Source organism: Sesamum indicum, linkage group LG4 (genome assembly GCF_000512975.1).
Source record: "Sesamum indicum cultivar Zhongzhi No. 13 linkage group LG4, S_indicum_v1.0, whole genome shotgun sequence".
Taxonomy (NCBI): Eukaryota; Viridiplantae; Streptophyta; class Magnoliopsida; order Lamiales; family Pedaliaceae; genus Sesamum; species Sesamum indicum.
In genome coordinates, this window is record NC_026148.1 from 6,622,976 (window position 1) to 6,650,940 (window position 27,965).

General features: G+C 42.3%; 1 protein-coding gene and 1 long non-coding RNA gene across 2 annotated transcripts; one reads left to right on the plus strand and one right to left on the minus strand.

The window, feature by feature from the left end:
- On the plus strand, window positions 19,337-21,392 carry LOC105160138. The gene is made up of 3 exons (XR_002287029.1): window positions 19,337-19,465; window positions 20,575-20,956; window positions 21,059-21,392. It is a non-coding gene; the product is annotated as an uncharacterized LOC105160138 (long non-coding RNA).
- On the minus strand, window positions 23,829-24,644 carry LOC110011891 (uncharacterized mitochondrial protein AtMg00810-like). Its single transcript, XM_020693477.1, has one exon. It carries the CDS (start codon window positions 24,642-24,644, stop codon window positions 23,829-23,831), a length of 816 nt encoding a protein of 271 aa, XP_020549136.1.

Here is a 27,965-nt window from a genome sequence, read left to right on the forward strand (position 1 = left end):
CATCACACAATTTTGCAGATAATATTTCCAATAATACATACATATATATAGTTAATTTATGCTATCCTTGAGATTTTAGTTTTTTTTTTTTTCAAAAGCAGTCTGTGCCTAGGCGGGGGGTTTGGCGGCCCCTATCGGTTTATTACCTCATAAAAAGTTATAGAGTGTACAATTCAAAAACAATAAACGAGGAGTACTTACTCCCTTTACAGTCAAAGAAATTCTAATTTATGTGCAAAATCAATGATAATCACTAAAAAGCAAAGTCTATCCAAGTCTAGAAAACAAATAGAATTTGATCTATAGACATGCTTATCCCTTTTATACGATGGTCTGACTTGCTGCGTAATGCCCCCGCCAATCTCTCCCCTAACGTCCGACCAAAAATCAATCTCAAAGCATCACTCAAGCTCACCGGTGAAGGTAGGGAGTGCCTAGTTTATCCAATATCATAATGCCTCGCAGTACTCTCGTAATGTCCTCCTGATACATAACCCGAGTCAATTGTCGAGACGCAGCTTCCTTCACAAGATAATCAGCCGCTCCATTAGCCTCTCGAAAAACATGTCGTACGCCGGATCCTAATTCTTGTTGGAGCTGCACAATGCGCATGATCAAATGTTGCACCTCCCACATCCCAGATACTCGTGACTGCAAGAGCTGGAGAACTACGGTAGCATCCACCTCAACAACTATGGGTGCTAAACTATGTGCTCGAGCTGGCTCTAAACCACGTCAAATAGCATTAAGCTCTGAGACCACACTAGTGGCCGTACCCAAAGCAAACTAGTATGCTAGATGCACTTGTCCAATTTCATCCTGAATAACGCCTGCCGCTGCTATCGGCCCGGGGTTCCCGAGCGAGGACCCATCCGAATTCAGCTTAAACCACGCCGGAGTGGGGATACTCCAACACACCACTATGGGTGCCCGAGGCACCATCGGCCTGAAGCAGAAACCCATAGCCAACACTCGGTGCAAATCCCCCTTCCACTGTATGCTCGTCATGACCCGTGCGGCATACAATGTGCGAAGCTGGCGCTGAACCTCCAATATGATTCCCGTGGCCGTAAAATGTACCCCATGATATTTTGCAGCATTTCACTGCGTCCAAGTAGAACCATAGAATCAGAAATGGTACCAAAGTGCGAATGTGAAAATCTGAGTGATATGGGGTGGAGTATCGCCAGAGGTGCACTATACGAAGCAAGTCCCCCGTTTTACAAAGCTGAAGCCCAAAGACGTTAGAAAAGTGCAGCCACACATCTCGAACTACTGCCCCTTCAACAAATAGATGAGAGATGCTCTCCTCTGCCTCACAACGTTGGCATTTTGATGAGAAACTAAATCCCTTTCACTTCATGCGTTCATCCACTGGGATCCAATCCTGTAAAAGCCGCCATAAGAAGACGGACACTGTTGGCCGCAAGGAACAGTGCCATATATCTATAAAAAGTTGCCGCCGAGGAGACACCACTTGAATGGCCTCCCATGCCGATGTCGTGGAAAATGTCCCATTACTCGCCGCGGTCCACACGATTTTGTCCCTCTGTCCCGCTGCAATAGGAATTTGGCAGATAACATGCGCAATCTGTGGTGGGACAATCCTGAAGATTCTAAGTACATTCCATTCTCTCTCATGCCAATAATAACATACCGGCTCCATAGTGTCGGGGGCCCCGCGAACTAGCAGGGCTAGCGGCTTCTCACCAAATCAATTATCATGCCAGAAAGACACTGCGCCCTGACCCAAAATTCAGAATATTAGAGGTTCCACCACATCCGTGATGATCCTTGAGGTTTTAGTTTATATATTGTCAACTCATCCTTGAGGTTTTTCATTCTACCATGTTATCATCCCAACTCAAGCTTTATTGTTAAATATGATATGTGCATACCACAAATATTTATTGGTAAATATTAATTCAAATAAATTAGTTTTACATATTATTTTAATTTTTGCTAATTATAAAACTATCATTACACATTTATAAGGGTAATTTTCATTTTCATTGATGCATTTATAAATTAATTGGAAGATCATCCTAAACTTATTCAATATTTTCATTTTATTCCTTCCGGCTATGGTTCAGCAAATTTTTCTTCAATTTTACAGCATTTATATCTACTTCACTCTTATTAATAATTTAAGCAACATTTGGGAGCTCCTGGCCCTCTCACTCAAGGAACTGTTATCCCAGGTACATTTCTATAGGTATAATTTTGTGGGTAAATTAAATTAATACATATTCATTAATTTAAAAGGAATAAACATATTGATAGGGGTAATGTCAAAATACCAAAAATACCCTTAATGAGGGGCCCTTTTGTCCTTTTCCTCAAGATCTGCGTCCTCCTATCAATCGGGTCAGGCACGACCTGACCCGGACCCGAAGAAACCATTCGAAGACCTAGACGACACCAGCCGTCTGATCCAAGGCGTGAGCTAGCCGGATGACGCCACGTGGCCTGCTCAACAGTACCCGAATAGCCCTAATAATACCCCGAGACGCCAAATTACGATATAATTAATGCTAATTCTATTCGATCCACATCCTTGATTGCACACTTTTTCCTCGATCAGCCTAACTTGAGCGTCGGAGGCTCGTTGTCGGGGACGTACCCGACGAGCTCACTTTGCTTGTCTCATTCTCAGGATCCCAACTACTTGGTCTTGGTGGAGTTGGTCAACTGTGGTGAGGTCGCTCATCCAGCTCGCCGATTTTGAGCAAGATCAGTTGGCGCCATCTGTGGAAATTATCTGAGAATCACCTGTCGCTATGGAAGGTTCTTTGAGGAGAAATAACAGAGAAGAGGAGACGCCGAGAAGAGGCGGATCAATGTTGCACCTGACTAGGGATGAGTTGCAGCGAATGATTGAGGAAGGTAGTAAGAACGCCATTGTGGAGTATGAAAGGAGGACGACAACCCCGGTCGAAAAAGGAACTGTGAGGAGAAAATTATTTGAAAACAGAGAGCTGATGGGAGAATCCGAAGAACCGAGCAAGCCGAAACGACGAAGCAGGAGGCCAGCAATGTCGGAGGCAGGCTCTAGCAGCCAGGTCTGAGCCAAGGGAAGGGAGCCAGTAATATCCCGGGGAGAGGTCGAAAGCGTCGGGAAACATATAGAAAGCCTCCATAAGCAGATCGATGAACTGAAGAAGCAAGGAGAGATAGTCTCTAATAGCAAGAATTCCCCATTCAATAATGATATACTGATCCAGGTGGTGGAACCGGGGTTCAGGGTGCCCGATTTACAGAGATATGATGGAGCCAAAGACCCCTACGAACATGTCGCTGCGTTTGAGATGGTGATGAATTTGAGATGGCTATCAGGTCCCATAATGGCTAAATTGTTTGCTACCACTCTAGCAGAAAAGGCACAAGAGTGGTTCATCAGCCTACCCCAGGTCTCACGAGGCGCCTTCAACAAAGCACAACGTGTGGCTAGTAGTCCGCTAACTACGTCCGCCAATCTCCGCACACACCTCCGCTCGGCGCTAACGCAGCACGCCGAAAGAAATTAGAGTAGGGAGGAACAAATCACAAAACAGTAAATTGCACACGCGATTCGAGAAAGGAGCTTGTATTATTGCTGAAAAGTGCATATACAGTAAACAACGATGCTAGAGCAAGGAGATCGCCTTAAGGGGGACTCTAACACGTCACTAAACCAAGCTTCTTGAACTCATTCCCCCCTGTAATAGGTTTAAAAAAACAAAATCTATTGTCTACACTAGATAATAGAAAATCTGAAAATTGCACCTCAGGAGGCGTAACGTCCCCCTGAGCAATCTAAAAAACAGAAAGCAAATAACAAAGCAGTAAAAGACCAACTCCTAGGACTCTAAGACTGAAGATATCCATCGTCTGTCGGTGAAGGTTGATTGGTCGGCCATGTAGAACTGTTGAGAGGCCGAACTGCGCGTCAAGGGTGCCGAGTACGCGGACGGCCCTTGACATCCTCCCCCACCTGAGATAGCGATGTCCCCGGCACTATGGAAGCATGGTACACTTCAACAAGAGGTAGAAATGCCTTTAGGAAGCATGGTACGCTCCAAGTGTTCTCCTCGCTACTGCATCCCATCCATTTCACCAAGTACTCTGTGTGGTCTCTCTTCGCGGTACTCGTCACTCGGTGATTTAGGATTGCTTCAGCCACCTTCTCCTTCGTCTTCGTCAATTCAAGCTGTGGGCGGCTGGGTTGATTGCGGGTATCGTCCTCCTTATCTGCTGAATACTTCTTGAATTGGCTCACATGGAAGTCGTTGTGGATCTTCCACCACGGCGGCAACTCCACCATGTACGCCACCATCCCAATACGCCTAATGACGGGCCAAGGGCCAACATACTTCTGCATCAACCAAGGATCTCTCCCCCTTGATGACTTTGAGAATCTCGGATCCGGAACCTTCACCAGCACCAGTTCTCCCGCATTGAACTCGATGAAGCGGTGATTCTGATCTGCATACTTCTTCATTCGCTTCTGAGCTGTCTCCAGGCAACTTCTAGCAATATCAACATTGTGCTTCCACTCGTGGGAGAAACTTCGAGCAAGAGGGGATCTCACACTTTATGGGGTGTCAAGAGTATGAGGAAGGAGCGGCTGTTGCCCAGTAACAATTTCAAAAGCGCTCTTGTTGGTGGAAGAGCTCTTTTGAGCATTGAAACACAACTGAGCGACATCCAGGAGCTTCACCCAATCCTTATGCATACCTCGCACAAAGTGTCGAAGGTAGTCCTCCAACATAGAATTAAAGCGTTCTATCTGACCATCGGACTGTGGATGATAGCTCGAGCTCATGGAAAGTGTGGACCCGAGGAGTTTGAACAGCTCGGTCCAGAAGACGCCAGTAAAACGGGAGTCTCGATCACTGACAATATCCTTTGGCATTCCCCAATATTTGACAATGTGCTTGAAGAAGAGATGAGTCATCCCTTCCGCCGTAACATGTTTGGGTGCTGCAATGAAAGTAGCATATTTTGACAAACGATCTACCACGATGATAATAGAGCCTAAGTCCCCAAACTTAGACAATCCAGAGATATAATCCATGGAGACGCTCTCCCATGGACGCTTTGGGATAGGAAGAGGTTGTAGCAAACCGGCCTTCTTCTGATGGTCTGCCTTGTCCTGCTGACATATCAAGTAAGTGCGGACATACGTCTCGACATCGTCCCACATCTGTGGCCAATAGTAGGCCCTCCGCACCAAGGCATACGTGCGCTCCTATCCCTGGTGTCCCGCCCAAAGAGTGTCGTGGCATTCTGAGGAGTGATTTTTGTAGGTCCCTGCCTCTCGGAACATATACGCGGTTTTTCTTGGTTATCAACAATCCATCCTTGATCCAAAACTGCCGAGCCTTGCCCTACTCGACAAGCCGAATTAGGCTTTGCGCTGTGGGATCTCTCGGTAGTAACTTCCACACCTGATCCTTCACAGAGATAGCAGCCGCGCTAGAGGAGAGCGCTGCTATCAACTCCAAATTCGCAAAATCCGCCCTACGGCTCAAGGCATCTACTGCGTGGTTGTTGGAGCCGGCCCGATACTCCAACACAAAATGAAACTCTGATAGTAACTCCTGCCAACGTGCCTGCCTATTGGTCAGCTTCAGCTGCGACATGAAATGACTCACTGTAGTGTTGTCCATCCTGACCACGAAGGGAGAGCCTAACAAATAGTGCCACCATAGTCGAACGCAATGAACTATGGCCAACAACTCCTTCTCGTGCACTGAATAACGTCGTTCAACATTCTTCAACTTTCTGCTCTCAAAGGCAACTGGATGGCCGTTTTGTATTAGAACTCCTCCTAAATCAAAGTCTGAAGCATCTGTCTCCACCACAAATGGCTTTGACATATCTGGTAAGGCCAACACAGGACCTGTCACCATCGCTCTCTTCAAATCATCGAAGGCTACTTGGCATTGGGGCGTCCAATTCCAAGTCTCTGTCTTCTTCAATAAGTCCGTCAAAGGCCGTACTATCGCGGAGTAGTCCTTCACAAATCGCCGATAATAATTCGCCAAGCCAAGAAATGAGTGCAAGTCATGAACATCACTCGGCGGTCTCCACTCCTCGATAGCCTGTACTTTCTTGGGATGCATCCGAATGCGTCCTCTCTCCACGATCTGTCCCAAGAAACTGATACTCTCCCGAGTAAATGAGCACACCTTCACATGTAGCTTGTGCTCGTGGAGTCTCGTCAGAACCTGCCGCAAATGGTCCTCATGCTCGACCAAGATTCTGCTATACACAACAATGTCATCCAAGTACACCACCACAAACTCGTCGAGAAAACCGTGAAGTACCTAGTTCATCAAGGTGCTGAAGGTTGCGGGAGCGTTAGTCAGGCCGAAAGGCATGACAAGAAACTCGAAAGCTCCATACCTCGTGATTCGGACCTCCCAATAGCCCGATCTCAAGTTTATCTTCGTAAAGTAGATCGTTCCACTCAAATGGTCGAAGTAGTCTGCCACCAACTGTATCGGGTACTTGTACTTCATAGTGATCTTATTCAGCACCCGATAGTCACAACACAAGCGTAGGGAGCCGTCGGCCTTCTTCTGAAATAGGACCGGCGCTCCATACGGCGACTTAGCAGGTTTGATGATTCCTCTCTCCAGCATATCCTTCAACTGCTTCCTAAGCTCCACAAGCTCAGATTGCGACATCCTGTACGGTGCTCTGGCGGGCGGTCTTGTGCCAGGCACCAACTCGATCTCATGATTCACTGCCCTCTTCGGCGGTAGCTTCCGAGGCAGCTTGTCTGGCATTACGTCCTCAAACTCCCTTAACAGTCTCTTAATACCGCCCGGGATGGGCTCTAACACCTGTTCCATTTCATCAAAACAAAGAGTGCACAAGTAGGATGGCTCATTCCGCTTGCGACCCTTCTCAAACTGTGGCCGACAAATTCTTCTCTCCTGTGCGTCCGGCCAAGGTAGGGATGAAACACGGTTTCGCTTCCATCATCATCAGCGAATCGACATGAGGTAAGACCGCTGTGCGTGTATCCCATAGAAATTCAAGCCCGAGGATAAGCTTGAAGTCGTCCATCACCACAACAGAAAGATTGGTCTTGCCCTCATAAGCACCAACCTTAATCAGCACAGACTTGGCTACACCGACAATGGGTTGTGCAGCCTAGTGGATCGCCTTCACACGCCCAACTCCCTTCTCCAGCACGAGCTCGAGTCTCGCCACTTCGGCGCTCGCAAGGTAGTTGTGAGAGGCTCCAATGTCAATTATGGCACGGATCGGCTTACTATGAATCTTCACATCCAAGAACATCAACCCTTTCTTCCTAGGATTTCGGGGGTGAACTTCTTCTTCTTTCTTTTTCGCTGTTCCGCAGTAAGAGCCGGTACAGTCTTTCTCGCAAGGGGTGGCACAACTCTTTTCGCCGCCACTGTAGAGAATGTGTTGCACCATTGGGATACAGCTCCCAAATTGTCCTCATCCTCCTCCGAATCATTCTCGCCACCTGCCGCTGCTTGTGGCTCCACACACTTCGAGGATGACGCTTTGTCGGCAAAGATCGCCGCCACTGCGTTCAATACCTGTCTCTTTGGGCAATCCCGATACCCATGCAGACCATCGCAGAAGAAACACCTGCTCCTCCTTTGTGGTGCTCCCTGCCTGTTCTCCTAGGGCTTGTTTCTGCCTGAACCGCCCTGTGAGCCATTCTGAGCGTGGGGCTTCTGGTCTCCCCCACCTCTGTTGAAGTTATTCCTGAACGATCTCATCCCACTCGGCTTACTCTGTGCAGGACTACGCGTCGCCTGCCTATCCTTCGGAGTCTCTTGGTTGAAATCTGCCAGGCGCTCGGCCGCTATAATAATCAAACTCAAATTAGTCACCCGTTGCCGCTGCAACTCATTTCTCGCCTACTGTTTCAAGCCTTCCATGAAAGTGAACAGCTTGTCCGCCTCCGACATGTCTCGGATGCTCAACATCAGTGCTGAGAAAGCTTTCACATACTCCCGCATGGAACCTGTATGCTCAAGCTTTCGCAATGCCCTCCTAGCATTGTACTCCACATTCTCGGGGAAGAACTGCTCTCTGATCGCCTTCCGTAGAAGAGCCCACGTATCAAGCTGCACTTAATGGGCCTAGATCTCCGCATACTTAGTACGCCACCAAAGCTTTATGTCACCAGTTAGATACATGGTTCCAGTCGCCACCTTCCTTGCCTCGTCCCGCACGTCTGCCGCAAGGAAGTACTGTTCCATGTCAAAGAGGATGTTCTCGACCTCCTTCGCATCACGATCACCGCTATACGCCTTCGGTCCACGAATTCGAACCCTAGGACCTGGGTCGTGAGCAACAATAGGCGTGCTACCCACTGCACGCTGGAGCAAACCAATCTGAATGGACATCTGCTCCATGTCACGCCGCATATCGGCAGTGCCGTCGCCTCCAAAGACGCCAGCCATCTCCTGAATCACCTACCAACATACATCCAACTCCGAATTCAACATCGTGATCTCAGGTTCTAGTGAAGAGACCTTCCCCTCCAATTCCGCCAACTGGGAGTGTCCGTCCTCTGGGTTCTCAGCTCTCTCGCTGGATGAAGCTGCGTGTTGGGCTCTCCCGATCCTGCCCCGACACCTTTGTAGCAGCATCATTTGCACGCCTCGGAGAAGGTTGATTGGTCGGCCATGTAGAACAGTTGAGTGGCTGAAGTGCGCATCAAGGGTGCCGAGTACGCGCGCGGCCCTTAACACCAGGGGAGTGTCAGCTTGTACGAGCAATTTATCCAGAAGTTCTCCTTCCTCTTCGCTAGTAAGAAGAAACAGAAGAGGTCGGCTACTCATCTCTTCAATATACGTCAAGGAGAAGGAGAAACCTTGAAGAGCTTCATGGGAAGTACAGGATCATCGAATTGATATGATGGTCAGCATTTTGATCCATGGACTGAAGAAAGGCCCGTTCACATCAGCGCTCGCACGCGACCCCCTAGTTGACGTGGAGCATCTGATGGCTTTAGCCCAGAAGTACATCGATGAAGAAGACATGAACGCGTTGAAAGATGCTGAGCGAAGGGAACGCGAACAGACATACAAGAGGCCGTATGACGCTAAAGGGAGCAGTGGGAACAAGACTAAAAGTAATGGGCTGAGACAGCCAAAATACCAGCCTAAATATCACAATTACACTCCGCTAACCATGACACACGAGAGAGCCCTGATGATGGTAGAAAATGTAGATGTGCAGAAGTAGCCGAGGCATACCAGGTATACCCCCTCCAAAAAATTCCCTAACAAGTACTGCAGGTTCCATCGCGAAAGGGGCTACGACACGGAGGAATGCTTCCAGCTGAAAGATGAGATAGAAAGGTTAACACGACAGGGATATTTCCGCGATCAAATCGCCAGCGGATGTAAGGCCCATAAAGACAGAGCAAGGAGTCGATTGAGAAGCAGAGATCGCAACCCCAGTTCACCCAAAACTGACAAAGTTCAGGCGAACCGAAGCAATGAACCAACCAAAGGGGTTATATATATGATTGCAGGGGGTCCGAGCGCATGAGATTCACAGAGAACCAGGAAGAGATGTGCAAGAGGCCTGGGATCAAGCCGAGAAAGGGAGTTCGTACTGAAGGTAGAAGAAGAGGAGGCCATCTCCCTTGATAGTTCGGATAGGCTGGTGGACGGTGGGGATATGAACGATCCGATGGTCATCAGGCTTGACATAGCGAACTTCACTGTTCACAAGGTGTTGGTAGATAGTGGGAGTTCTGCAGATATTATCTTCGAAAGCGTGGTCGATAAGATGGGCCTAGAGAACGCCCATTTGAAACCGATGATAACCCCACTAGTCGGTTTTGGAGGGAGTGAAGTAGCCTCACTAGGAATGATCGAGCTTCCAGTTTCCATGGGTGGTGAACCGAAGAGAAAAACCTTGATGGTAAAAATTTTGGTGATGGATACCCCATTCGCCTATAATGTCATCCTAGGCAGACCCAGCCTAAATTCGTTCCTAGCAGCCATCTCTACGTATCATATGAAGCTGAAGTTCCCAACAGAGAATGGAGTAGGGGAGGTCACTTGCGACCAGAAGGAGGCTCGGAAATGTTATAACTTGTCGGTAAAAAGGGAATTTGGCCTAAAAAAGAGGAAGGTCGAAGGAGACACTGAACCAAGGCCCTACAAAGCTGAACACATGAAGCCCAGTGGCGAATACAAGTCCGTGCAACTCGTGAGAGAAGAGCAGGAAAAAACCCCAAGGATCGGAGCGAACATGGGGGAAAAAGAAACAACCATGATTGAATTCCTGAGGAAGAATGTAGATATGTTCGCATGGAGCCCGTCAGACTTTACAGGTGTCAACCCGGAAGTGATCGTGCACAGGCTACATGTCGACCCCGCAGCACGACCAGTGCAGCAGAGGAAGTGATCCTTCCGGGGAGAAAAGAACAAGAGTATAGAGAAGGAGGTCGCCAAGCTACTCGAAGCCGGGTATGTGTCTGAAATACAGTATACTGATTGGCTCTCTAATGTGGTGCTTGTTCCCAAGTCTTCAGGAAAGTGGGAGGATGTGTGTGGACTTCATCGATCAGAATAAAGCTTGCCCAAAAGACCCCTATCCCTTGCCTCAAATCGACATCATGGTGGATTCAACGACGGGGTTCGAGATGTTTTCGATGATGGACGCTTACCAAGGTTACCACCAGATTTACATGGCCAAGGAAGATCGGGAGAAGACATTTTTCGTTACCGATAAGGGAATTTATTGTTATAATGTTATGTCGTTCGGTCTAAAAAATGCAGGCGCAACATACCAGCAGTTGGTGAACAAGATGTTCAGCGAGCTTATCGGGAGAACCATGGAGGTGTACGTTGATGACATGGTGGTCAAGAGCAAGAGGTCGCAGGACCACCTCGAACAGGTATTCAGTATGGAATGAAGCTGAACCCGGATAAATGAACATTTGGAGTGGGAGGCAGAAAATTCTTGAGGTATATGGTCAGCGAGCGGGGAATTGAGGCGAACCCCGAGAAGATTCAAGCCATTATGAGCCTGAGATCGCCGACCACAATCAAGGAAGTGCAGAAGCTGACAAGTAAGATCGCGTCCCTGAATCGATTTATTTCCAGATCTGCTGATAAGAGCTTACATTTCTTTAAGACCTTGAGAAAGACTAAGAATTTCGAGTGGAGCGAAGAATGCGAAAAAGCCTCCACTGCTCGCAAATCCTAAAGAAGGGGAGACGTTATTTCTGTACTTGGCAGTGTCCGAGAGCGCAGTCAACTCGGTGCTAGTGTGAGAAGGAGGGAGTCAGAGCCCCATCTACTATGTGAGCAAGATACTGCAAGGGGCAGAGTTGAGGTATTCAGAAATGGAGAAGCTGACACTCGCACTAGTCATCACAGCTCGCAAGCTGCGACCATATTTCCAATCGTATTAAATCGTTGTATTGACCAATCATCCTATGAAACATGTGATGTCCCGACCAGAAACGTCAGGAAGGTTAATCAAATGGGCGGTCGAATTGGGGCAGTACGACATTGACTACCAACCCAGAACAACGCAAAAGGCGCAGGTGTTGGCTGATTTTGTGACAGAGCTGTCCAGCGATCACGAGGAGCATAATGGCAAGTGGATGCTGCACGTTGATGGATCCTCAAATGCAAACAATTGGGGAAGCCGGAATATTGATCCAGGGAGCCAAGGAGGTGGAGATCGAGGTCGCAGCCCGTCTGTCGTTCCCGATCACTAATAATGAAGCAGAGTATGAGTCGTTAATTTTGGGACTAGAGCTTGCCTACGATGCCGGGGCGAGGGACTTGGAGGTTTTCACGAACTCCCAGCTGGTCGCACTCCAAATCGAAGGGACGTATGAGACTAGAGAGAAGACGATGACATCCTACAGAGACATTGTCAAAAACTGGATGGACAGGTTCTATAAATGCTCCATTTTGCAGGTACCCAGAGCAAAGAATGATAAAGCGGATGCCTTGTCCACGTTTGGAGCAACAATGTCCGGAATAAGAGATCATAAGGTTACGGCATTAGTTCGAGAGCAATCGACTATTTCGGGCAAAGCTGAGGTGCAGACAATATCTGGGGTCGAATTCTGGAAAGACAAAATTGTGAAGTACCTAGAGAACGACACCTTACCCGAAGACCCCATTAAAGCCAAAAGAGTCAGATTTCGAGCTTCAAGATTTACCCTGATATCAGGCCAGTTATACAAGCAAACAGTTGATGGACCCCTATTGAGGTGCTTGGATGAAGAAAAAGTTGAATACGTGATCGAGAGATCCATGAGGGCAGTTGTGGAAATCATTCGGGAGCAAGGTCGCTAGCTCAGAAAGTGATGCACCAAGGATACTTCTGGCCAACTATGTTAAAGGACACAAAGGGGCTGGTAAGGAAGTTGGAAGCTGCCAGAAGTATGCATCCTTGATCCATCAACTGGCGACTCCCATTGAGCCTGTCAAGATAGCATGTCCATTCGACCAGTGGAGAATAGATATCGTGGGACCCTTCCCTCCGACCCAATCTCAAAAGAAGTTTCTTATCATAGTAGTGGGCTACTTCTCCAAATGGGTCAAAGCAGAAGCTGTAGCTAGGATCTCAGAGAAGGAAGTTATCGCTTTTATTTGGAAGAACATCATATGCAGGTTCGACATACCTAGAATATTAATTTCTGACAACGGGACTCAGTTTCAGGGGAAAAAGATCATGGAATGGTGCAAGGAGCTCAAGATCGCACAACACTTCACAGCGGTCGCGAACCCACAAGCTAATGGATAAACCAAGGTGACAAATCGAACGATCTTACAGCATCTGAAGACGCGACTGGAGAACAAGGGATCTTGGGTCGAAGAGTTGTCGGGAGTCTTGTGGGCATACCAAACCACACCCTGAACAACAACAGGTGAGACTCCATTCTGTTTGGTATATGGCACGGAAGCAATAATCCCTGCAGAGATCGGTGCGGAGTCCCAGCGGATCGCGATGTATGACCCCGAGTCGAACAACAACGAGGGGGGCTTTGACCTCACAGTGATAAAAGAAAAGAGAGACACTGCATACGCAAGGATTTTACATCACAAGGGATTGATGATGAAAAATCACAATCGCAAAATCTGGCCGAGGCAACTTCAGGTGGGCGACTTGGTACTCAAGAAGGTGGAGGCTTCGAAGTATGTGGGCAAGCTCGATCCTTGTTGGGAGGGCCCATACAAAATCATCGAGATCAGGAAGCAAGGTACGTGCAGGTTGCAGGATATGCATGGGCAGAGCTTACCACGGCCATGGAACATCCGGAATTCGAAAAGGTTTTATGCATAACTTAGGAGATCGCATATTTAAGGAGCCTGCGGAAGACCATCAACTAAAGAGGATCGCATATTTAAGGAGCCTGCGAAAGGCCATCAACTGAATGAGGTCGCATATCTTGGGAGCCTGCGAAAGACCATCAACTGAAGAGGATCACATATTTAAGGAGCCTGCGAACGACCATCAACTGAAGGAGGTCGCATATCTTGGGAGCCTGCGAAAGGCCAACGAACTATAAAGGTTCGGAAGGTCGAATTTCCTGTGTGAGTTGAGTCAATGGTCTCTATTTTGTGCCTGGGAAAGGCCTATTATTTTGTACAAACTTTCATCCTCCTGTAGGAGCCTGAAAAAGGCCAAATATTCTTATCGTTTTAATACCAGTTCGCAAGTCATGTGTATTTTTCGTATACATATTTTTATGCTTATCGTTATTTATCGGGCCTCCTGACCGAAATGTCAAACGCCAATTGAAAAAGAGGCGTTCAACGAGTGCGATCTGAAAAAGATGCACTCTACATGCCAACTGAAAAAGAGGCATTCAACAAAGTGCGATCTGAAAAAGATGCACTCTACATGCCAACTAAAAAAGCATTCAACAAAGTGCGATCTGAAAAAGATGCACTCTACATGCCAACTAAAAAGGAGGCATTCAACAAAGTGCGATCTAAAAAAGATGCACTCTACATGCCAACTGAAAAAGAGGCATTCAACGAAGTGCGATCTGAAAAAGATGTGCTCTACATGCCAACTGAAAAAGAGGCGTTGAACAAAGTGCGATCTGAAAAAGATGCACCCTACATGCCAACTGAAAAGGAGGCATTCTGTGGAATGCGGTCAATAAAGGGGCGATCTGAAAAAGATGCACCCAGCATACTAACCGAACAAGGTTTTCACGATAATAGTAGTGCAGCAAGTATTTAAGTATGCGAATCCAAGAATCGAGCCCAAAAGTGTTGTATTGACAAAAAATAGTTACATCAAAAATTCTGTTTGGGGGTTAGTACAAAAGTTAAAGATACTAAGTGTTGACCCCACCTTACCAAAATGACCCAGGAATTAGCAGCGCCTAGCTGTGGATTGGGTTCGATCTCGTCAAGCAGAACAGAGAACTCGTCATCCGTAGGGGTGGACTCTTCAGGGTACAGCTGCAGCTTCCCATCTAAGGTTATGTCCATGTGACTCCGATCAAAAGAATCTGGAAAGCCGCCTAGAGTTTTGAGCAGGCCTCACAAGTCTTGTAGCCCTTGTTGAAGAAGTCGGCCGACTTGATCTCAACAGTGGTCTTGAACGTGCCGGACATCAGGAAATCGCGAGCTATAGAAACTCGGGCATTGTGAGGGCCTGGTGATGTTCCTCGAGTGTGATGCGACCAGCCTGGCCTTCTTCAATTCCCTAAGCGTGGCCAGACTGGAAACACTCCTTTCGACCATCGATCAACTCAGCCTCCCTGCCCGCATTGAACCCCTCCTTCCTTCCTTCGGAGAATGCGACCTCCTTGGCCTCCGTAGCTGCTGAGAGCTGGCCCTTCAATTTCTGTACTTCTTCGATCAAAGTCTACATCTCCTCCACATGGGTTCGGTCCATCCTATCTCTCTCCTCTAGTTGGGTCGAGAGTTCCCCAACCCTGACATGGGCAGCTATTTGGTTCCTGCAGTAACTCGCACATTTCATAGACAAGCTCCGGAAGAAAGTGGCTATCTAGCATGACGAACCGAAGGCAGATGATTAAAAGAGAGCTAAAAGAAGGATAAAATCAGATGTACTAGAGAAGTTACCTGCATTAGGGCGTGGGCCCCATGTTCCTCGATCCTAGTGGGAGTGTTCACCAAAAAGGAAACCTGATCACGAGGAAGGATGCAGGCATCAAACAGGTCCCAGGAATCTTGCCCAGGTCCAGAGAAAAGGACTGAGCTACTAGCAGAGATGTTCCAGTGTGGGATGATTCGATCACCCTTCAGCTCAGAGGTTGGTTGGTTGGCTCCCTTGAGTTCTTCTCGAGTTTGCTCCCAGCAGGTCGAGAATCGCTCCAGTTGAAGATAGCGCTCACGATCTTCCTGATGGTCGGACTTCTCAGCAGCTTCTCGAGCTATCGTGCTCTGAGATTTGGCCCATCGGTTCACCTCTGGCAGAGAAGATTTGGAGGAGTCAGAGGGCTCGACAGGGCTCTTACCCTTGGGTTCGGCAGAGTTTTTGCCTTTGTGCTTGTGGTGTCTTTTCCTCTTTTTTGAGTTCCCCCCTTCTTCTCTGCCTTGATCGCCCAAATCCTCCTCATGGTCGGTATTTTGACCTTCGCTTGGCTCGTCGTTAAGATGAAGATCTAGGTCCTCAGAGTTATACCCATGAAGAGGAATCCCCTCACTATCGATCTGAATGGGTGCGTTGAGTCGTGGGCTATGATTGGCCTCGGGACGACCAGAGGGGACTTGTGTGCAAAGAGGCGACGGCGATGCAGTTGCGGTCGCAGAAGTGTCAGCAGTGGGTGCGATTGGGGGCTTTCCAGTTTGATTCTGGATGGCCTTCAACCGCAAGGCTAACCGGGACTTCATCACTAATTCGTCTGCACAAACAGAAAAAATTTGAGCCAAGGTTCAAACGAAGCACATTGTTAGATTAAACGTCGGAATAAAAAATCACCTAGGGTCTCTTTGATGTGGAGGGGTGCTGGAGATAGACGTGCGAGCAGCAGAACCTTCTCGGTTAAAAGCTTCTTCGGGTCATACTTATAAGCCATAAGGCTGTTTAATTGGTTGCCTTCCAGCCCCCCTCCACTTGTTTTCGGTGAGGGTTTATACTTAGTCTATTCTAGTCTGAAGGGCCAAACCTCACTAGGCGGAGGTCGAATAAAGATGTACTTCTTGCGCCAGGGGCCGACGTTAGACTTCAAAGGCTCTAAATATCTACACCCCTATCACCCGATCGCTTGAAAACGGTAAAAGAATACAAAGACCAAAAGTTATGAAAACTGGGCGCTAAACGCAAAAACTTCATGACTATAATGAATGAAAGGATATGGCTTATGGAGTTGGGGGACAGCTGCATAGGTAAAAGTCCTAACCTATACAAGATGGCAGTTAGAGGAGAAGACAGGGGCAACCTCAAACCAGCGTCGAAGTTCTTAATGGAAAATGCACAAAAACCTGACGGAGGTCGATGCATGCGATCGAAAGATTTTGGTATCAAAATTTCATAATCTTGAGGGATAAAATAACGCTACCTAATCTTATGTACGGGCGTCTTAACAATGCTAACTATTACCTGCCAAGGATTTCTTGCCAACCTATCCTGGAACTTTTCTAGAGTAGAAGGGCCAGCCTACTCGTCTGCGGACTTTAGGGATTTCTTGGGGATGACAAACTTTTTGTTCCTTTTAGGGGACGCAACAAAGGAAGGTGCAGGAGCCTCAGCTAGCTTGGCGAGGTCACAGGCAACCTCGAGCCAGACCCTGTGTCTGAGTTAGAATTAGAACTAAAACTCGAAGACATCGTACCTTTAAGAGCAGGATGGCTCGGGAAGCTGCAGGTCGTAATCGAAATCGAATTCTGGATACTGATTGTTGAAGCTTGAGAGTGGGATAAGTCTCATTGTTTGAATGAAGGCCTATATGTAGGCGGAAATGTCTGGGGAAACGCGCATCTAACACAGGCGTCCGGATGATGACATGTGAACGCGCCTCCAGTTTGATCGAACAGTCGTGACCTTTCTACTTCTTCGTAGTGCAAGGCTCTGCACTTTGAATAAGTAGGGGAGTAATGATAGGGGTAATGTCAAAATATCAAAAATACCCTTAATGAGGGGCCCTTTTGTCCTATTCCTCAAGATCCGCGTCCTCCTATCAATCGGGTAGGCGCGACCCGACCCGGACCTGAAGAAACCATTCGAAGACCCAGACGACGCCAGCCATCCGATCTAGGGCGTGAGCTAGCCAAATGACACCACGTGGCCTGTTCAACAATACCCGGCTGAGCCCTATAAATACCCCGAGACGCCAAATTACGAGGTAATTAATGCTAATTCCATTCGATCCACATCCTTGATCGCACACTTTTTCCTCGATCAGCCTAACTTGAGCGTCGGAGGGACGTACCCGATGAGCTCACTTTGCTTGTCTCATTCTCAGGATTCCAAATACTTGGTCTTGCTGGAGTTGGTCAACTGCGGTGAGGTCGCTCATCCAGCTCGCCGATTTCGAGCAAGATCACATATGATCAAAGGGTAGGACAAAATGCATAAATAAATAATTCAATTATTTCATCGTAGTTGTAGAACTGGACATGCACAGTGTGGAAGGAGTTTCACAAACAAATAGGTAGAGTAGTACAGGCCTCAGACTTCAGATAGTTGTTCTCAAGTTATATATGGACCATATGATTGTAATTAGTTGGTTAGTCTATTGGTTTTAATATAGGCAAAATTGTAAAATTGGTCCCGTAAGTATAGGGGATGCAAATTAGTCCATAATTACTGGATTGACAATTTTAGTCCTATAAGTATTGATTTTGTGGCAATTTTAGTTAGAAATGACTAAAATTGCCCAGAAACACAGCGAAAAATTTGGAGCTTAGGGTTCCGACATCCACGTGAGCGCATATCAGAGACGAAAATTTAGAGACAGAATGAAATCCGTCTTTGATGAAGACGGATTTAGAGACCGAATTTTTTTTATGATAAATTATTAATAATTTTTATTTTAGAGACGGATATATAATTTTGTTAAAATATGTTATAATCCGTCTCTCTATTCGTCTCTGATACTATTAAATGATTGCTTAAAAAATCGTGATGGCTGGCACTTAATTTTTTTGGTTATTTCCGTCTGTATTTCCATTGCTAATTTTTTTTAAAATTTAGCTACGGAAATTTTTCGTCTCTGATGTTGTAATTAGAATTTTTTTTATTTATGAAAATATTAAAACAAAAAAATAAGAATGTTTTTCATTTATGAAAATAATGATTAAGTTGTAAAATTTTATATGACATGATAATATATACATATTTGTATAATTATAATGTATTATTTGATTTTAATTAATTACAATAAAACTAAAAGTAAACTTTTCATTAATTTTTTTATTTTAATAAAAAGCACACATTCCTCTTAATGTTTTTGCTCACCAATGAAGATTTTGAGCTCGAGTCGAGCTCGAAAAATTCGACCTTGTGTCTGTTCATAAGCTCGCGAGTTTTTTTTATTTTTTTATTTTTTATATGTATTTTTATTTTTAAATTTTTTATATATTTAATTTTATATTTAATATTTGATCAATTTTATAATCAAAATTGACCATATATTATAATTATTAACCAATATCATATATTTTATTTTGGATAATAATAGTGATGGTTGAATAATTTTAATTATTATTTTACTATATATATAATGAGATCAAAAAATTTAATCAATAATTATGATATCTAAAAATTTGGTTACTCGATTTACACCAAATTGTGGACCGTGTCCATTAGATCATATCGGACGGCTTGATTTAAAATCACATGGCCTGATTCTACGATACATCGACTTGAATGATTATTCTTATGTTCCGAGTACGATATCTTGACATCCGTAGATCCAATTAGTCTAAAATTTTACCAAGTGTATTTTTCTATAAGTATGATCATATCTAACGGTCTGATTTAAATTTTGATGGTCCAATTAATCTGTGTTGTTCAAGTTGTTCAAAAATGTAAGATGACAGTTACATCAATGTAATACTAATATTTATAAATATATAACTTTACTACAGATTGTGAACATATAATTGATTTCAGTATGATTTTTTTTACTACAGACGCACTGAATCAAATCAAATTGAAAAATTAAATTTTTTTATATATATATTTTAATTTTATTAATTATATATTCTGTATTATATTATATATTATGTGTTACATATTTATATTTAAATTATATAAAGAACTAATATATTTAATATTTATTTAATTAATATAAAATAAATAATATCAATAGATATATATATATATATATATGGAGAATTGACTAATTTTAAGTCATGGCACCTCTCCTCTAACTCTCTCTCTCACGTCACCTCTCCTCTAACTCTCTGTCTCACGGCGGGAAGAAGAAAATAAAGAAGAAAGCAATCTCTAACTCTCTCTCTCTCGTGGAGGCTCCGACTCCTTTTGCACAGCTTTTTTCGGACGTCATTAACAGGTAATTTTTCTTCTTTGTAATTTTTTTTACGATTTGTAGAAGAAATTTGAATGGTTTGAAGGTATTTATTGAAATGCCTGATTGAACACTCCTATGTTCTTCCCATTGGAATATTAATTTTTTTGCTGAAATATATTGTAAAACGTACGATTTGACTGATTCACATGCTGAAATATGTTGCAACTGTGTTCTTTCTCAAAATTTTAAGCTTAGGTCATAGTTGTTTGAGGTTGAATTTGAGACTTTAAATTATGTGATTTAGACTTGCAAGTCAGTGTTTTTAGTGAAATTTTAGTTATGCTCTCAAAATACTGTCATTATCAAGTTCATTATAATTACGCACAACACTAATTAATGAAAGAACAAAAAACAATAAAATATTCACCGCTCTTTGAAAAATTATGCAGGCAATAATCTTGACCTAGGGAACCCAATACTGTGAGTAACAGGTTATATTTTTGAGATAAGAGGAACTATTAATGAATATGGAGATTAAGACATAACTTTCATGCGAATGCACACACAGATCTTGTTAGCAGAGCAAAACCTCGAAAAAATTATAGGTCTAGGACAAACTACCTGTAATGCTTTATGGCAAACCAAGAATCCGACATAACTCAAATTGAACACCCTTATGTTACGTAGAATGTAACAGGCAAACAGATGTTTGTTTTAGCTAGTGTATGAAAAATTCTATATGATGCCTGGTATATTATGAACTACTTCGTCGGGATGCCAAGAATTATAAAATGATATTGTCATGCACAAAAGTGTTAGTTTCCATGGAAACCTATCAAACTGTTCAAAATGTTGTGTAGCTATTAAAATGTTTTACTTATTTCAAATGGAATATTGTGTAGCTTGTTAAGTGATGGCGAGCCTTCACTCTCTCGTTTGATCTGATGCTGTAAGGTTAAATGTTATTAATTAGTAGTTTATGGGTTTGTGATTGGGTTCAAGAATTACAATTTTAGCATGAGAAGTATGATTACAAGCAGTTATATATAGTCAGAACAAGAAGTTTTGAAATTCACTTTTGTTTTTTTTTATATTATTTATTATGCATTAGCCAATTTCTATTATTGTTTTTGTTTTTTTTTTTCTTGTAGGTTGGTGAAATAATACCTTCAAGATCTGAAAATGAACAAAATACAGGACAAAGTGAATGTATTGTATCATATGGACATCGACGGGGACCCAATAGTGGAGCTCAGATCCCAAATCATCCAAGTAAAAGGACAAAAGTGACAGTGGTGAACAATCGGTAATTTCAAAAGCTTCTAAAATTGAGTTTAATATATTCATAAACAATGTTAGCTCTATTTCTTAATTTTATTTATTTTTTAAATTTATTCTATCAAAATAGATTTATTGAAAGTGGTGTTACACGAAATCTCACAAAATGATATTAAAGGCATTTTCACTGAGGTATGGCCAAGATGGCACGCAGTGCCAAAAGCATCTAAAGATTTGTTATGGGAGAACTTCAAGGTAATAAATACTATTTATATTTAATCCAATTTATTCATTGCTAAATTATATAGACATATTTTTGTAATTACTTAATGTGATTACTGTTTTGAAATGTGATAGTTGAGGTATTGGTGGAATAATCTAACCGATGAGGAAATGAGGAAGGGGTGGAATGAAAATGCAAGTGATCGATTCAAAGAGATGATGTACAAGGCTAAGCAAAAGGCATTGAATGATACTCACAAACAGTTAGGTAGAGAACTAGAAATGAGTGATATGATTGATAGAAGTCCTTATTGGTTGAATAATCAATTATGGAATGATCTATTTCAGAAGTATTGGGCCTCAGAAGATTATTTAGTAAAATGTCGAACTGCCCGAAAAAATCATTTGATTGAAAAAGATGGTTCGATAACAAAACAGACTGGTGGTTCTATTCAAGTAGAGGCACATAGGCAAAAAATAGTAAGTTTTAAGTATAAAGTTTTTAGATATCTTTTATACAATTTATTGACATGTGAATTAATGTTGATTGTAAACTATAGGAAAAAGAACTTGGTAGAGAAGTGACTGATCTTGAGCTATTTTAAAGATGCCGTAGAAAGAACAAAGGAATTGGGGAGTTCATCAACAACAAATCCAAAAGAATTAGTGTAAGTATAATTTGTCATTGGATTTAAATATTGGTTAGTATTTATGTTGAAAATTTTGTTATACTTTTATTAAATAAATGTTCCTTTGTATCTAATGTACTTGCACAGGAAGAATACCTTGCAAAAACGGGTTCTACTAATCTTTCTTTACAGTCTTCACTCTAAACGATGCTTATATGGATTTGGATGTAGCTCCTCATCTACAAGTTCAAGTTCAGTCAGTTCTACTCTTAAAGCATCTGACGAGAAGATTAATGAATTAACACAAGCTGTGGAGGACATGCGCTCTAATGCTACAAAGATGGAAGAAGAATTTTCAAGACGAGAAGAAGAAAATAGAAAATTGTTTGAAATTGCTCTTGAAGAAGCTCTAAAGAGGGAGGAAGAGGCTCGGAAGAGGGAGACAGACCTACAAGAATTAGTTCAAAAATTACTTCAAGATGTGGGGTACTCAAACCATTAATTTGCTGGTGGGTCTGGATAGCAGGAGCAACCATATTCCAGGAAAGATAATTAGTTTATTTTTTCTGTTGGTTGTTTATGACTTAGTTTATGTTGATTTGGATTGTACTTTGACTCATGTTTGTTGGCTTGGGAGTGAAGACATTGATATTATTTGGTAGTATTTGGATGATACAATGACAACAATTATATTAGTATTGTTGTATTATGAGTATCTTTTTTGTTAATATTTATTGTTCTTGTTTGAAAAATGAAGATTTTCGTATTGATGGAATGTATTTGATGGTATAATGACCAGGATATAATTTGGGTAAAGGAATTAAAAAATCTGCCAAAAAAAAAAACCAACAAAAATTAAAGACGGATTAGAGACGGAAAATTTTGAAAGTTTAGAGGCTGAATCAGACACGGATTAGAGACGGAAATTTGTAAGGTTTTAGAGACGGAACATTTTTTGTGTTTTAAAGACGGAATTATCAAACAAATACTTAACCTTTAGAGATGGATTAGAGACGGCAAGTTCTTTTTTATCGACGGAATCAGAGACAGATTGCCTACGAAAATCAGAGACGGATTACGCTTAAACTTTCTTCTTGTTTGTCGACAAAATCAACGATGGAAATGTTCGGTCTCAGAATTAGAGACGGAATATTTCCGTCGCTAATAAAGCCACGGGGCTTTCAGTCACGGAATGCGGCGAAGGATTTTTCCGTCGCTAATTTATTTTAGAGACGAAAATCCTAGTTTCAGAGACGGAAATTTCCAACTCTGATACCCTGTTTTCTTGTAGTTAACACCTAGCAACTCCCGTGGCTGATGACGTGGCATATATATTATATTTATATTACTATTCAATGTCAAAGTATGTCTATTTTATATTATATTTATATATGTGTGTGTATATATTTATATATAAAAAATTTAAAAATAACAATAGATAAATATTGGAGTGTGTTTTGGCCCATAATGGAGATGAGCCAAAAATGAAACCAAACATAGTGTAAAAGTCATAAGTTATATTTTATTTTGTTCACCAAGACTATAAGTATATTTAAATATTTTAACCGATAATTTTAGCCTATTTTTTGTTTCTCAAAGCACAAACCAGTAGCCATAGTTTTCAAACAATAGTTTTCTTCTTTATTTCTTAATTGGCGCCATTTGTTTTCCAAGGAAAAAAGCCATCAAATTTTCAGCTAAATCATTTTCTAGTAATCTTTCTCTTCTATGTGATCTCAACTCTCACAACCTCTGGTGTTTTGGCTAATAGTGCTTCCAAATCAAGCTCAATCTCTCAATTTTTTGTTCGGTTGCTTGCAATTTGACAGAATTTTTCATCATCCCATTAGAATTTTCTTGATTGTTCTATTTATATTGTGAAAATTCTCACAGCGGAAGCACATAGTATAGAAAAGGAGTTTCTTGAATCAGTTCTGCATACAGAGAAGCAGAGCTTTCTCTTCAACTAACAAATTGTATTTCTGTTATTTTCTTCTGTTAAGAAGACGAAGGCTAAGGCGCCTTTAATAGCTATTGTTTTACAACTACCAACAAAAAAAAACGTTCTTCACTAAAAGAAGCGTAAAATAAGAAAGATATACAATGTTTATAAAATGCGTTAACAGTGCAAAGAAGAGAATTAATAAACTCGCATTACAAATTATCAAAGCGCGTTCCTTGTTTAGCGATAACGAGTTCCCTCTTCTTCCTTGTTCAAAACTGAAGCTTTGTTGCAGTAGCAGCAATGATCAATCTGCCACTTTTAGACTCCCTCCTCAAGCTGAACTTCTACGAATATTAACGAGGTTCAGCTTGGAAACTAAGAACATGAATTTTGGACCTGGCAGTATCTTAGTGAAAATGTTTACTAGTTGATCTTTAGAGGCAATGTGCTTGGGGTCAATGAATCCTTCCTTGTATTTGTCACGTACCAAATGGCAATCGATTTCTATATGTTTTGTTCTCTCATGGAAGACTGGATTTGCAGTTATATAGAGAGTAGCTTGATTATCACAATAAAAGGGAATAGGTGTAGGCACATTGATCTCCAAGTCCTTAAGAAGGCTGTGAATCCATAGCAATTCACAAGTAGTTGATCCCATGCTCCTATACTCAGCTTCTGCTGAGGATTTTAATACTGTCGTTTGCTTCTTGATCTTCCAAGACACCAAACTTTTTCCCAAGAATATGTAGTACCCTGTTAGTGATCTTCTAGTCTCTTTGCAAGTGGCCCAATCTGCATCACATAAGGCCTCCAAGTTAAAACAGTCTGTAGAGTTGAAATGTAAACCTCCATTGGCTGTCACTTTCAAATATCTCACTAAATGCAGTGCTACATCCCAATGATCCTTGCTAGGCTGCTGCATATATTGACTTAACTGTTGAGTAGCATGACATATATCTGGTCTTGTAAAGCCCAGATATAGAAATCTACCCAACAATCTTCTGTAGGGTTCTAGTTTCTGGAGTTGTTCTCCAGATCCTGCTCTCAATTTCAGTCCAACAGGGAGTGGTGTGTTGGTGGCTTTGGATTGTGTGATACCTGTATCAGTCAGGATATCTTTGACATACTTACTTTGTGTAATGATCATCCCTGTTTCAGACCTGCAAATCTAAAGACCAAGGAAGAATCTGGCTTTTCCCAAATTCTTAATTGTGGATAGGTTATGTAATTTAGCTTTAAACTCTGTAATTGTTCTTTCACATGGCCCTGCAAGAAGAACATCATCCACATATACAAGTAGACAAAAGAATCCACTTTCTGTAGTAATAGTAAATAAACAGTGATCAACCTTAGACTGGACAAAACCAAGTTTTTCTAGTTGTTTAGTGAATTCCAGGTTCCATTGCCTGGATGATTGTTTAAGGGCCATAAAGGGACTTTTTAAGCCTGCATACATGTCCCTCAGGAACCTGATATCCTTGAGGGGGAAGCACATAAATTTCCTCCTCTATATAACCATGCAAGAAGGCATTATTAATGTCTAACTGATGCAGGAACCAATGCTGTTTACAAGCAACTGCCAATAAGATTCTAATAGTGACTGCTTTTGCAATTGGAGATATAATGTCTATGTAATCTATCCTTTCAATTTGATTGTACCCCTTGGCAACAAGTCTTGCCTTATACCTCTCTATACTACCATCAGATTTCAGTCTTAATTTGTAGATCCACTTGCTGCTTATGGCCCTTTCTCCTTTAGGGAGTTCAGTGATATTCCATTGTCTTCTAAAGCCTTTATTTCAGTGTTCATAGCATCCACCCACTCCCTTTTCTTAACAACTTCAGCATATGTTTTAGGTTCCAGGGGCAAATTATCAATACTAATCAAACAAGTATTCATATCTCCTTGCAATTCAACTGTTAATATGTCACTTTCTTCCTCAGTGCAGGAGCTTACATAGTCCTGTAATTTTGCAGGTTTAAAAGTCTGTCTATTAGATCTTCTTAAACCTACATTTTCAATAGTTGGCTCATGTGTTTATTCATTGTTATCAGGTCCAACATCTGCTGTATCAGGAATAGGTTCTGACTCATCATCCGTGTTTTCTATATCATTGTTGTCAGATCCAGGAATGACCATAGGTGTGTGAGATAAAAGGGGGTTATTGCGTTCATTGATGTAAGGAAATATGTCCTCTTTAAACACAACATCTCTTGAGACAAAGATCATTTTCTTGCTAATATCATAAACTTTATTACCTTTCTGGTTAAGAGCATATCCCAAGAAGATGCACTTAGCAGCTCTTGAGTCAAATTTGGATTTATGTTGCAATGTATTGGTTCCAAAACAAAGACAACCAAAGGTTCTAATATGAGAGTAATCAACAGGCTTGTTAAAGAGTGTTTCATAAGGGGTCTTCCACTTAAGGATTGGTGTGGGAAGTCTGTTAATGATATAAGTAGATGGGAATATAGTTTCAGTCCAGAATAATTTAGGCAAATTTGATTGGAACATTAAGGATCTAGCTACCTGTAACAAGTGCTTATGTTTTCTCTCAACAATACCATTTTGTTGAGGTGTGTATGTGCAAGTTGTTTGATGTATGATGCCTTCTTTTTTAAAATTTTTTTGGCATTGCTCATTTATAAATTCTAAACCATTATCTGTTCTAACTCTTTTAATGCTTTTTTCAAATTGAGTTAACACCATTTTGTGAAAGTCCTTCACCAGATAAAATGTTTGAGACTTTTGATGCATTAGGTAGGTCCAAGTACACCTACTGTAGTCATCTACAATGGTTAACATATAACTGCAGTTAGAGATAGATGGTTCATTTTATGGACCCCATAAATCCATATGCATAAGATCAAAGCATACATTAGAGTGAGAAGTGCTGAGAGTAAATGGCAGCATTTGCTGCTTAGCTTGAGGACAAACTTCACAAGAAGAATTGGATTTTTTATTGTTATTCACTAATCCTGTTTTGGCTAGTACATCTTGTGATAAATGTCCTAGTCTTCTATGCCATGTCTCAGGTTGTATGAGATGCTTTAAGCCCAATATCAATGAATTTACCCAATGTTCCTTCTATAAATCTTCTGTCAAAGGATTCAGCCCTTAGAATGTACAGTTTTCCTATTATGCTAGCTATGGCAATGATGTCCTCAGTCTTGAGGTCCTGCACAATACAATGTGATTTAGAAAATTTCAAACTAAATGAAGAGTCATTGCACAATCTACTGATAGAAAAAAGATTATACTTCATATTCGGAACATAAAGAGCATTTTCAAGCACTATCTTATCTCTTATTTTAGCGTCACCAATATATTTAACCAAGTGCCTTGTTCCATCAGCCAATTGAACATAATTTCTTTGGTTAGAAGCTTTTGATTCATTGAACATCAATTTATCATTGGACATGTGAGCTATGGCCCCACTATCAATGATCCAAGCATCAGAGTATATTGATTCATCAATAGTGTGTTCAAGATGCTTACCTGAGAAATCATAATTTTCTGCATTTGTTGTGAATGTCTATCATTTTAGTCTCTCAATCAGCTTCTGGAACTCTCTTCTTACTAGCTCACTCACTGTTCTACCATCCACAGTGTTATTGGCCCTTTCATTTTCAGTCCTTTCTGTTGCAGCTCTATTTACATTCTGGGTGTTTTCTTTCTTCTGTTCCAAGAAGGACTTGTACCAATCTGGATACCCAAAAATCTCAAAATAACCTTCCTTCAAGTGGCCATTCTTTCCACAGTGTTTACAAATCTAAGACTTCTTGTCAACAAGATTTTTCTTTCTTTGAAGGTTCTTTGCAGGATCAGTTTTCTTGAAAACTTACATGGCCATATTTAGGGTTGTGTACGTTTGCCCTGAAATAACTTGTTTTTGTTTTTCCACTCTAAGAACCATTGCCTACGCTTTATTGCTATCAGGCAATGGTTCCATTATCAATATCTGGCTTCTAATGTGTTCATAAGTCTCATTTAGTCCCATGAGGAATTGCATGAGATTATCATTACCTCTAATTTCAGCGGTTTCTTTTGCAGCTCCACATGTGCATTTGGGTGTACGTGTGATGCAGGCTAGTTCATCCCAGAGTTTCTTCAATCTGGCATAATAAGCAGATACTGTCATTGTTCCTTGTGAAGTAGAAGCCAGTTTTGTCTTTATTTGATATTCCAAAGGGCTGTTACTTTGCCCATATCTGTTTTCCAGTTCTGTCCATAGTTCTCTAGATGTATTGGTGTACATAAAGCTCTCAACTATATCTCTTGAAATGGAACTGAGAATGCATGAAGCTACCATGGAGTCTGCTCTCACCCATTGTCCAAGCTCCTTGGCACTGTTTTCTGATTTTTGTACGTATCCATTAATGAAGCCCAGCTTCATTTTTGCCTACAAAGCTAATTTCACTAATCTGCTCCAGGAGAGGAAATTGGATCCATCGAGCTGTGCTGACA

Coding starts and splice junctions, on each gene's coding strand:
- LOC110011891 (XM_020693477.1), bottom strand. CDS start 24,644: ATGATCATTACACAAAGTAAGTATGTCAAAGATATCCTGACTGATACA.